Source organism: Portunus trituberculatus, chromosome 39 (genome assembly GCF_017591435.1).
Source record: "Portunus trituberculatus isolate SZX2019 chromosome 39, ASM1759143v1, whole genome shotgun sequence".
Lineage (NCBI taxonomy): Eukaryota > Metazoa > Arthropoda > Malacostraca > Decapoda > Portunidae > Portunus > Portunus trituberculatus.
Window position 1 is genome coordinate 15,418,795 of NC_059293.1, and position 12,500 is coordinate 15,431,294.

The 12,500-nt window shown below is 47.4% G+C and overlaps 1 protein-coding gene across 1 annotated transcript in view; it reads left to right on the forward strand.

The window, feature by feature from the left end:
* The first annotated feature begins 5,872 nt into the window (after positions 1 to 5,872).
* Positions 5,873 to 12,500, forward strand: part of LOC123515402 — an 84,571-nt gene continuing 77,943 nt past the window's right edge. Inside the window, 1 exon segment of the mRNA XM_045273944.1 lies at positions 5,873 to 6,337. Within this exon segment, the coding sequence (XP_045129879.1) occupies positions 6,277 to 6,337 (61 nt within the window). The 5' untranslated portion in view covers positions 5,873 to 6,276.

Genomic DNA, 12,500 nt, shown 5'->3' on the forward strand with positions numbered 1-12,500 from the left:
CTTTGAAAATAATCATGGTGAGTGAAATAAATCCTGAGACTATCAAATGGTTCTAATTAAAGTTACACTGGTTTTCAAGGAAGTTTTTGCGGTTCTAGTGACAGATAAACATCATTTCTACATTATTGATAGGAGAAACAGCCTTGAGAACCCTTGTAATCATCTCTTTGGCCTTCGGAAATAGTCATGCTGAGTGAAATATATCCTGGAATTGTCAAATGGCTCTAATTGGAGCTACACGGGTTTTCAAGGATGTTTTTACTGTTCTAGTGGCAGATAAACATGATTTCTAGATTATTGATAGGAGAAAAATGGCCTAATAATATCTATAGCCTTTTGCAAACAGTCTAAGTGAGAAAATATATTCGAAAACTCTTCCAATGAAACATCAGCTCCTTTCAAATGCCTCTAGTTGAAGTTAGACATGTTTTTAAGGATGTTTTCACGGTTTCGGTGGCAGATTAACACCATTTCTGTAATATCAACTGAAGAAACAGCCTTGAGATCCCGACTAATTATTATCCCTGTGGCCTTTGAAAACAGTCGTCGTCGTGAGAGAGCAAAGCGTTTCAGAATACTTGTCTATATACCGCAGAAGTGACTTAAGAGGAGATGATGTCTGGCCAATCATAAGTCGCTAAGAGGATCACGTGACTCGAGGGGATCTTCTAATTGGCTGATGTATTCCCTTAATGCTAATGATAATAGAAGAGGATTGGGGAAGAGGAAGAGGAGGAGGAGGAGGAATAGGAGGAGAAGGATGATGATGATGATGATGATGATGAACAGAAGGGAGAAGAAAAAAGAATTATAAGTAGAGGGGAACGAGAAAGTAGAGGATGGTAAAGAGAGAGAGAGAGAGAGAGAGAGAGAGAGAGTAGAAGCAACAATGACAAGAAGAATATGGAGGAGAGTTAGAGGAGGAGGAGGAGGAGGAGGAGGAGGTGAAAGAGAAAAAAATAGAAAACGAAGAGGAGAAAGTAGAGTTATTGCAAGGGAGAGAGAGAGAGAGAGAGAGAGAGAGAGAGAGAGAGAGAGAGAGAGAGAGTTAGAGTTTGTGTCACACGAGCTGAATTTACGCACATAGACTTTAACTCACGTACACAAGGGCACACACACACACACACACACACACACACACACACACACACACACACACACACACACACACGTAAGTATTCTGAGATGCAGACGTGTATGTTAGTGTGTGTGTGTGTGTGTGTGTGTGTGTTAGTATAGAGGAACTGAAAGAAGGGATTTTTTTTTTCTCTTCTTCTTCTTCTTCTTCTTCTTCTTCTTCTTCTTCTTCTTCTTCTTCTTCTTCTTTTTCTTACTTTTTCTTTCTTTCTTTCTTTCTTTCTTTCCCTCTCTCTTTCTTTCTCTCTCATTTTTCTCTCTTTGTTTACCATTTCCTGTTGGTGTTTCGGCTTTCGTACTGTAATGGCTCTCTCTCTCTCTCTCTCTCTCTCTCTCTCTCTCTCTCTCTCTCTCTCTCTCTCTCTCTCTCTCTCTCTCTCTCTCTCTCTCTCTCTTAGGTACGTGATCAATACTTCATGATGGATGGAGAGAGAGAGAGAGAGAGAGAGAGAGAGAGAGAGAGAGGATGTCGCTTGTATATAAAATCGAAAACACGTTGATGAGAATCGGGAATGAACATCATAGGGAAAAATTTAAAACCTCTCTCTCTCTCTCTCTCTCTCTCTCTCTCTCTCTCTCTCTCTCTCTCTCTCTCTCTCCCATAACTTTCATTATAAACCTCTTCTTTCTTTCTCTTCACATTCCTTCATTCCTTCCTTCTGGTTTTCCCCTTACATCTCATCCTCCCTCTTACTCTCTCTCTCCCTCCCTCTCCCTCACCCTCTCCCTGTCTCCCTCCCTCCTTCCCTCTCTCACAAGCCTAGTAATACCGCTTCGAGAACACACGAACCCAGACGGAGAGAGAGAGAGAGAGAGAGAGAGAAGATGGAGGGAGTTTGAACACACTACAGACGATACCCTCTATATCTCACACTGGGCATCACACACCTCCCCTCCCCCCCCCGTCGTGACAATCCCAGGGTGGAGGGGTAGCAAATTCGGGCGGGAAGGACGGGGTGTGGGCGGGCAGGGACGGGCGGGAGGGAGACGTCCTTTCCCAGCATCCATTAGGTGGGTGTATGGAGGGTGCCACATCCCGCGCCTGCGCTGTAGCCCTCCCTGGCACTCCCCTCGCGGTGCCACACGTCGCCAGGCACTCACACGCACATACACGCACACACGCACGCACCCCAGGGAACATCCACCTTCTTCCTCCTACGTCGTTGCCTTCGTCAGGTTTTTGAGTTCATTGGGAGGACTTGCGCGATTGTGGTTTCTTGGGATATCTTCGTTGTGTCCTTATGTTTGACGCCCTTGGCACTGGTGTCCTGTGTGGCGGTGCAATAGGGCCGGGCTGGAGGGCTCGGGACACGGGGCTGCTTTGTACCCATGCATATCCCTTCAGGTTCCCCCTTCAGTATGTTTTTTAAAGGTAATATTGACCCCTTAACCTGAATGGTGGTGACGGTGGCGATGGCGGTAGCGGGGATAGCGACCCGTCCTGCTGCTGCGGTCATCGTGCCTCCGCCACCCCGGGCCGCCTCGTCGCCACCAGACTGTGTTGCTCCGTCAGTTGTGCGCCGGACGTTGCAAGGGGAGGGAACGTCGCCATTGCGCGGTGACTCACAGCGCGGACAGTATTGACAGCTTAGAGGGCGCGGAGGGGCCAGGACAGTGGTGCGCCGAGGAGTCCACCAGTGAAGTGAACAGGAAAGTCAGAGTGAAAACCCTCCGTGGCCCGCGACTCAGCAGGAATCAGTGTAGCAGGAGCAGCAGCGGCGATCCCCCTCCTCCCCCCCACCGCCACCACCATCGTGTCATTAGAAGAGGCTCGATTTAGGCCCTAACAGCAGTGCCATCTCCTCGAGGCGTGCGACAGAGCCAGATCACGCCCTTTTGCCTTCACGGTGCGGGGGAGAGAGAGAGCCAGGAGCTAGATACAGTGACAGAAGACAGAAAGAGAGAGAGAGAGAGAGAGAGAGAGCCGTGTGTCTGTGGGTCGCCCTTTAGAACAAAACACGTAACAATAGCTGAGCCTCGGAACACTAAAGGGAAAGGATAAATTTGACACAAGTCGTCGGCGTTCACTGTTGTAATAATACTAATACTATTAAGTAGACATTAGCTTCTGTTTAGTTCCTCCAAGTGCCAAATAGACTGTGACGTAGCAAGGCTGTTGTTGTTGTTACGTGAGGGAGAGAAAGGATGCAACAGAGAGAGAGTGAGAGTGAGTGAGAGAGAGCAAAAGAGAGAGAGAGAGGTTCCTTACTCCTAGACAGTTTCCTCAGCAACTTAAGTGTCTTTCTGGCATATCTTGTCTGTACACCCTCCTCCAGTTTTCTGTTGGTGTGCGTTGGAAACCGGTGACTGCGATATTATTCTATACTGAGTGTGCGTGAGTGCGGGCGTGCGTGCTTGCGTGCGTCTGTGTGTACGGGGTCTTGAAACCAATGTGTATATGCATTAGTGAGTCTTAAGAAAATATATATATCTATACATTTACATATAATAATACTCTTTGCTATATAACCACTAGTAGACATAAGTGTTATACATAATATCCTACGTACACCTGTATTGTACCGTAGAGTGATGCCACATCGTGATATTATGATCTACTTAGAAGTATTATAAGTGTGTAGAGAGAAGAAAAACACAAGTGATAGAAAAGTCTCCACACCTCCACCTGTCATCTCCTCGACGTGACAGCCTCCACATCATCTCCATCTCCACCTGCTCGTCCTCACACTGGTTCTCGAGGACGACCCCAAGGACGACCTGTTGTTACCTGGAGCACCACCTCTCCCCTCCTCTCCCCAGCCTCTCCCTCACCTCTCCCTCCTTATCCTCCACATCCTTGGTCAAGTAACTTGATTCCCTCTTCCCTTTCTCCCATTACTACTCTCTCTCATTCTCCCTCTTCTCTCCTCAGCTTCCTTCACTCTCATTCTCCTCCAACACCTCCTTCTCCTTCACTTCCTCCCACCTCCTCGTCATCCTCCACCTCCTCATCGCCGTTCTCCTCCTACTCCTAATCCTCTTTCCCTCACCCTTCTCGTCATCGTCCTCCTCCCATCGCCGCCGTCGTCCTCGTCCCCCCTCCTCCTCCCCATCCCTCTCCCGCTCCCCCACCAAGCCCTTCACCATGATCCTCGACAATAGACAAGTTCCGGACATCGTGGTAAGCCGGGAGGACCTCAGCCACCACCACCACAATAACAACAACAACAACAATAACAACAACAACAACATCCAGCGCCAGGGCAATGGGAACGGCAGCCCGCGTCACGTCGTGGGGGGCCAGAACGGGAATGGCAGCCCCCGTCGTGTCTACCCCCACCCCCACGGCAGCCCCCGCCACGCCAACGGCCTCCCCTGGCAGCCCCACCACGGTGGCAGTCCCAGGCACGTAAGGGGCGGCAGCCTTGGTGGCGGTGGTGAGGCCCCCGGCAGCCCCTCTCACGGCGGCTTCAACAACAACGGCAGCCCCAGACACAGCCCAAGGCACCTCAACAGGAACCAGGGCAGCCCCCGCCACGCACCTCACCACCCTGACGGCAACGGCAACGGCAGCCCCCGCCACCATGCCAACCTGCACCAGCACCACCACAACGCCAACAACAACAGCGGCAGCCCCCGCCACCTCCTGAGGACCAACAGCAGCGGAGGCAGCCCGCGCCACGCCCTCACCTCAGAGCGCGCCAACCAGCGCCTCATCCAGCGAGTCTTTAGCTTCGACTATGGCCGCGGCAGCCCCCGACACTCAGCCAGCCTGGAGGATCCCCCGGCCCACGTCACCCAGGAGCACCACCACAGGCGTCGCCAGCAGCAACAGCAACAGCTGCAACAGCAGCAACAGCAGGAGCAACAGCAGCAACAATATCAACAGACGCAGCACCACCCGCCACTCGAGTCAGCGGGAGGCGGCAGAGTCCCGAGCAGAATCCCCGTGCATGTTCAAGAGAAGCAACAGCAACAACAACAGCAACAGCAACAGCAGCAGCAGTTGCAACAAGAGCAACAATTACAACAAAAGCAGCAGCAACAACAACAGCAGCAACAGCAGCAGCAACAGCAACAACAACAACAACAAAAGCAACAGCAGCAGCAGCATCAACAACTGCGCCATAGGACCAACTCTCTGGACCGGAACCCCGAGGACCCCCGCACGGCCAGCCCCAGGAAGAGCCAGGGCCGGCGGGGCAGGCAAGGGCCGCCCCATGCCATCCCCGTTTCTTCCCCGGCACGAAAGTTCTCAGAACCTGACGTGAAGGCGCCGCCCGCCTCGGATTTCAAGTCTGTGGTGCGGGAGTACTCGCAGCTTAGCCCGCGTCGCGTCAACCTGCGGAACAAAAACCACGGCCTCTTCAAGTACGGCCTTTGCAGGATCGAGGTGAAGGATAAACCGGCGCAGTGCTGGCCGCCATGGCGCAGATGTCTGGCGGACACGGGCGGCAGGTGGCATTCGGCGGAGGCCCACAAGTGGCACCTGGAGGATGAGGCCAAATGGGGTGGCGAGGACGGCAAACTGAACACACACTCCTCCAAGTGGAATGGACGGAACCGAAACCTGACGGAGGACGGAGAGGAGGAGGATGAGGACGAGGACGAGGACGCCGAGTGGAGTAGCGGGCGGGGAAACTGGAACATAGAGTGCGACAAGAGTGAGGAGGAGAACGACCAGGTATTCTTCAGTGACGACACTTCCGTCACCACCACCACCAGCAGCGAGGACCCCAGCCACCACCACAACAACCACCACCACCCCTACCCTAACCACCACCCCGCTACGGCCGCAGGGAGTCTTGGCCCTGCACCAACGCAAACCACCTCACCCCCACCACAACCACCACCACCACCACCACCAGCGGCTCCTCCTACTCCCCGGCAAACAGCACCTGCAGCAGGGCCTCTGACGGGACGCGCAGCCCTCGACGAGTCATCTCCTCCAAGACGAGCAGCCTGGAGAGTGTGGCTGAGGGGCGGAGAAGCCGAGGACTCAGCCCCAACCCTACCTCAAGCCCCAGACGTAGCACCGCCAGCCCCATCTCCCTCCGCACGGGCTCCAGGAACAGCTCGCTCGGAAACCTCTCGTGGGGAAGCAGCGAGAATGTGGGGCGGCGGTCGGCGTCGTCTGTGGAGGGCAAGGGAAGCGATGGGGGCGACTGGGACTCCGGCGTAGACTCTGTGACTTCCAAGATGGTGCTTATTAAGTGTAAGGATGCCAACTACCTGACCCGTATCTACCTCGACCGTGAAGGTGAGTCTCTGTGTGTGTGTGTGTGTGTGTGTGTGTGTGTGTGTGTGTGTGTGTGTGTGTGTGTGCAGATGTGGAGCCTAAAGGGGATCTTTCATGAAATACCGCAGGGGGGAAAATACCAACAATTATTACATGTTCCATAAAAACGTGTGTGTGTGTGTGTGTGTGTGTGTGTGTGTGTGTGTGTGTGTGTGTGTGTGTGTGATATTCGTTATACATGTCTGCACACCGGTTTATGCTTTTAACACAATCATATTTATGTTCAACAACGATGTATTTCAGCCTCACCTTTACGTGACATGTTTATGTGGAGAGAGAGAGAGAGAGAGAGAGAGAGAGAGAGAGAGAGAGATCCTAGACGTATGTCTGCACACCTTTTATGTTCAACAACGATGTGTGTGTGTGTGTGTGTGTGTGTGTGTGTGTGTGTGTGTGTGTGTAATACAGACAGATGGATAAACTGACAGAGAGAGATGGAAGTGTGCAAAGACTACCAACAGTGACTAATGGATAGACAGACAGACAGACAAACAGACAGAGAGGTCACACACACACACACACACACACACACACACACACACACACACACACACACACACCTAAAAGTAACACAAAACAGACAGAAATAAAAAAAAAAAGGAAAACGAAAAACTAGAATACATAGCATCAGTAAGTCAATAAAAGCAATTTTGTTTAGTCAGGTAAGTTGAACACCTGAGGGAGGAAGGTAGTGGTGGTGGTGGTGGTGGTGGTTCAGGTGTTTAATTAATTTGATTTACCTGCAATAACTTGGCACGAGGCTGCTAATTAAGAGACAGGGAAGCTGGGAGAGATGAGGTGAGATGAGATGGAGGGGAGACGTATTAGGGAGAGGAAAGACGATATTGGAATGTACGGAGAGATGAAGGGATGGGAGATAATGAAGGGGAAGAGGGAGAGAATGAAGGGAAGGAGGAGTAATGAAGAAGAGTAAGGGAGAGTAAGAGAGAGAGAGAGAATGATGATGAAAGTGATAGTGTGGAAGTAAAATGAAGGAATACACGGATGAGGTAAATGAGAGAGAGAGAGAGAGAGAGAGAGAGAGAGAGAGAGAGAGAGAGGGAGGGAGGAAGGAAAGGAAGGGAAAGGAGTGTTAGTTGAGAGTAAACACGAAAAAATTCCTTCACTCCCACACTCCTTTCCCTCGGTGTGTGTGTGTGTGTGTGTGTGTGTGTGTGTGTGTGTGTGTGTGTGTGTGTGTGTGTGTGTGTGTTTCCACGGCACAGATTAGTAATTAGTGTCTTGGTGTACATTTTCCCTCCTCTTCTTCCACCTCCTCCTCCTCCTCCTCCTCTTCCTCTTCCTCTCCTCTCTCTTCCTCTTCTTCTTCCTCTTCTTCTTCCTCTCCTCCTCCTCGTCCTCCTCCTCCTCCTCGTCCTCCTCCTCCTTCTCCTCCTCCTCCTCTCTCTCCTGTACTGTCCTCCTCCTCGTTCCTCCTGTTCTGTTTGGCTTTCCTCCTCCTCCTCCTCCTCCTCCTCCTCCTCCTCCTCCTCCTCCTCCTCCTCCTTTCCTCCTCGTGCCAAGTCACCAATCGAGAAAGTTCTGAGATTTAGTCTCTCTCTCTCTCTCTCTCTCTCTCTCTCTCTCTCTCTCTCTCTCTCTCTCTCTCTCTCTCTCTCTCTCTCTCTCTCTCTCTCTGTTTATGAGATTTTTTCCCCGAAGGTAGAATTTTTCTCCTTTTGAATGTGTTCTGGGAAAGTGACATTTCTCTCTCTCTCTCTCTCTCTCTCTCTCTCTCTCTCTCTCTCTCTCTCTCTCACACATGCTCTCCAAAATTTGATAAGTACTCTCTATCCTTTTTTTTTTTCATTTATTTTTTCTTTGTCCATTCAAACATTTTTTTCATATTCTTCCTTCATTCCTTCCTTTATTCCTTCCTTTATGCTCCTCTCTTATCTCTCTTCCTTATCTTCCTCCCATAGACGAGAAGGTTGATACGGAATGGGGGAAAAGAGAGAGCAGGGAACAGTAAGGGAGGGAAGGAGATTAGAAGGGAGGGAGGGGGGAAGAGAGGGAGGGAAAGGGAGAAGGGGAGAGTGAATGGGTCTGAAACATCCCTCTATGATCTCTGAACGACCGGGGAGTTGATGCGGGTAGTGGTGGTGGTGGTAGTGGTGGTGGTGGAGGTGATGATGGTAGTGAATTGCCTCTATTGGTGCTGTGGTCGTGCGTGATGGTCTGGGAATGGTGTCTGTGTGCTGTGGTGGTGGTGGTGGTGGTGGTGTAGCATCTGTCGCTTTGTTCAAACACGAGATATTGCGAGAAAGGACGTGGAATGGCGAGACGGTGCAAGAAAAAAAAAAAAAGCAAAATAAAATAAAATAAACAGCAAAAAAAAAAAAACTCACAAAAAAACGAGAAATTGCTGGAAAAAAAAATCAGCAAGAATAAGAAACCAGAAATTAGAAGAAAAACACCAAAAATTACCTAAATACAAAGAATCCCAACAGTACACGAGAAAAGTACGAAAGTTTGACGATAGATGGCACGAGAGTTGGCTTGGCGTGCCCGTGACAGCGTGGAGAGAGAGAGAGAGAGAGGAGGGGTGTCTTAGTGAGTGTCGTATTCTGAAACGCGTTGCTCTTTCACCACGACTATTTTCCAAGGCCACAGAGATGATTAGCCGTATTTACTAGTGTGTTTCTCTACTAACTAATGCAGAAATCTTGTTAATCTGCCTGTAGAATAGTAAAAACACCTTAAAAAACTAGTATAAATTTAGATAAAGCCTTCTGAAACTGGAGTTATAGCACAGACGTGTATGAAACGCTTCCCTCTCTCACCACGACCAGTTCTAAAGACCACAGAGACGATCAGCCGAGTTCAAAAGAGCATTTCCCTTGTTGATAATCCAGAAAACTTGTTAACACGTCACTAAAATCACAGAAACATCCTTAAAAAAAACCCGTGGCACTTCAACTAGAGCACTTTGTAAATAGTGAAGGTGCAGCGTGGAAGTGTTTCAAAATACGGGCCTTGGAGTGATGAGGTTTTTCAAGGTCATCAATGCAGGCAGGTGGTGGTATCCTCGTTCTTCACCCGTCTTCCTCTCAATGGTCCGGGCACTCCTTCCTCGGACGCACAAACGGTTCTCTAGTGGTGCAATAAGCGCTTGAAATCGATGCCACCTCACCTCGTTTTCTTCCTTCCTTTTGTAGTTTCGTCTCCCGTTTCTTCGAGTTAATTTCCCCTCCATTTTCTTCATCCAGTTCCGTTCTCTAATTTCTCGCGTTTATTCCCTGTTTTTTGTTTTTTGTTTTGTATTGAGGTTTATTTTCCTTTAATTTCATGTGTGTATTCCGTCATTACAACGGCGCGGCTCCTGGTCCGGTACAGTTTGGCATCCTAGAGCCATGATAACCTTTTACCTTCCTGTCTTTTTTCCTTCATTCCTTCATTTCTTGTGTCTTTCCTTTCTTTCTTTTCTTTCTTTCTTTCTTTCTTTCTTTCTTTCCTTCTTCCATTTTTCCGCCCTTTCTTTCTTTCTTTCTGTCTTTCTGTCTTTCTTGCTTTCTTTCTTCCTCTCATCTCTTCCTCTGCCTTCCCTCCCATTCAAAAACGAGAACGAAGATAAGAAAAAGAAAGAAGAAAAGAGAAGGAAGCAACAATAGTGGCAATTTTACAAAGAAAGAAGACAATAAATACGAAATGGAAAAAAGAAAGAGAAGGACAGGAAACACTTTGGGTGGGGGCTTACAATTTGACAACAGTTCTACACCATCAAGGGAGGAAAAAAAAAAAAAAAAACTTTAATAACCCGACAAACAATCCTTATGGCCTTTGAGAGCAAGGTGCTGAAGAATACCAGTCCTTTAGGTACAGGAAACACAAAAGACAAAGGAATAAAAGTGAAAGTAGGTTAGGCCACTTCAGAGCTGCCCTGGAACCTGCTCTCCTTTCCTGGCTAAGAGTCTCTAAGGATCGGCGCAGCGGCTGGAAAGTGATAGAGGGCGGCTCGTGCTGAAGGAAGGATAAAAGGATAGAGTGTATAGAATGGATGTAGGAATCTGAATGGAAGGTTAGTTAAGGATAAATGGGAAGGATAGAGGTGTGAGAGAATGGATGTACAGATTTGAAGGGAAAGAAGGTCAGTTTAGATTAAGTTAACCCCTTCAGTACCATGACGCGTTTCCATATTCACTCTGCTTACTATTTGGTGATTTTATACAGCTTCAGAAACCCATGCGGGGGATTTAAGATAGTGAAGACTGTGGCCTTTAATCTTCTGACCTCCATACACCCTTTCTAATGTCAATAAAATGGTCTAATCGTACACAAATCTCAAGGTAAAAATGTGTCCCAGTATTGAAGGGATTAAGGATAGATGGGCTGGATAGACGAGTGTAAGAATGGATGCAAGGATTTGAATAGTAGGTTAGTTCAGGATAGATGGACAGAATAGACGAGTGTAAGAATGGATGTAGGGATTTGAATGGAAGGTCAGGTAAGGATAGATGGGAAGGATAGACGAGTGTAAGAATAGATGTAGGGGTTTGAATGGAAGGAAGATCAATTTAGGTTAATGATAGATGGAAAGGATAGAGGTATGTAAGAATGGATGCAAGGATTTGAATGGAAGGTATACCAATTTAAAGTTAAGGATAGATGGGAGGGATAGAGGAATTAATAGAATGGATGTAGGGATTTGAATGAAAGGAAGATCAAGGATAGAAGAATTTTAGAATGGATGTAGGATTTGAATGAAAGGTATACCAATTTAAAGTTAAGGATAGATGGGAGGGATAGAGGAATTAATAGAATGGATGTAGGGATTTGAATGAAAGGAAGATCAAGGATAGAAGAATTTTTAGAATGGATGTAGGGATTTGAATGAAAGGTATACCAATTTAAAGTTAAGGATAGATGGGAGGGATAGAGGAATTAATAGAATGGATGTAGATTTGAATGAAAGGAAGATCAAGGATAGAAGAATTTTTAGAATGGATGTAGGGATTTGAATGAAAGGTATACCAATTTAAAGTTAAGGATAGATGGGAGGGATAGAGGTGTGTAAGAATGGATGCAGGGATTTGAATGGAAGGTATACAAGGTTAAGTTAAGTAATGCGGGTGTTGAGTGTTAAGGTTTGTGTTGCAGAGTGAACGATGCAGGCTTTTAAAGTGATTATTTTCAAAGGACACCGGGTTTTATTTCTAGTGTTATTATCGCTTATTGTTGTTCATGCCTTCTAGTTTTTTTGTTGTTGTTCTTGCTCACGTATTTTTGCATTCTATTATTTATGTATTTATTTATTTCATCCACTTTTTTTTTTAGTCTCGTACTTTTTTTATGGGGAGAGAAAAAAAAACAGTGCGAGGTTTTGTATTCTATTGTTTATGTATTCCTTTATATCCTCTACTTTATTTTACTACTTTCTCGTATTTTTTTTTATTATAGGGAAAAGAAAAGAACAGCGCGAGGTTAGAACTCATTTCATCACCCGACAGTTAACTTAAATATCAGCGCAGCCTTTATTGCCAGCGAGGTCACGGCGCCGCAGCCATTACGTGAAGGAAAACATGATAATTGAACACGCAGCATCACAGGTTCAGTTTTCCCCAGCTGTGTTTGTGCTTGAAAAAAAAAAAAGGAAAAAGAAAATGCGGGATGTTTCGAGAATTAGTGAGAAATTGCGAGAATAAGCGAGTGGTTGCGAGAAATTGCGAGAGATTGCGAGAGAGAGAGGAATAACGAGACAGGTGATCGATGTAGATTGAATTTTTAAAGGGTAAGGGAAAATGAATAAATGACGAAATGCGGGTCGTCTCGAAAATAAGCGGGAAAGAGCGAAACATAACGAGATATAAGTGATTGACAGATTGATTTAAAAACGGTAAGGCGCCGGAAAATAACGGATGAAAAAAAAAGAGATGAAAATGTAAAAGATCGCAAGGAAAAATTGAGACATAAGGAGATGAAGGTTAGAAATTTCAGGTAAAAACGTGAAATTGTCGGAATATGCGCGAGAAATGACAGGAATGAAATCGAGAGATGTAGAGAGAAAAGGTTAAGAAAAAAAGCGAGATGTGGCGATACCGAGCGAGGAAAAGCGAGAAGCAGCGAGACAATACGAGAGAGAGAGAGAGAGAGAGAGAGAGAGAGAGAGAGAGAGAGAGAGAGAAGG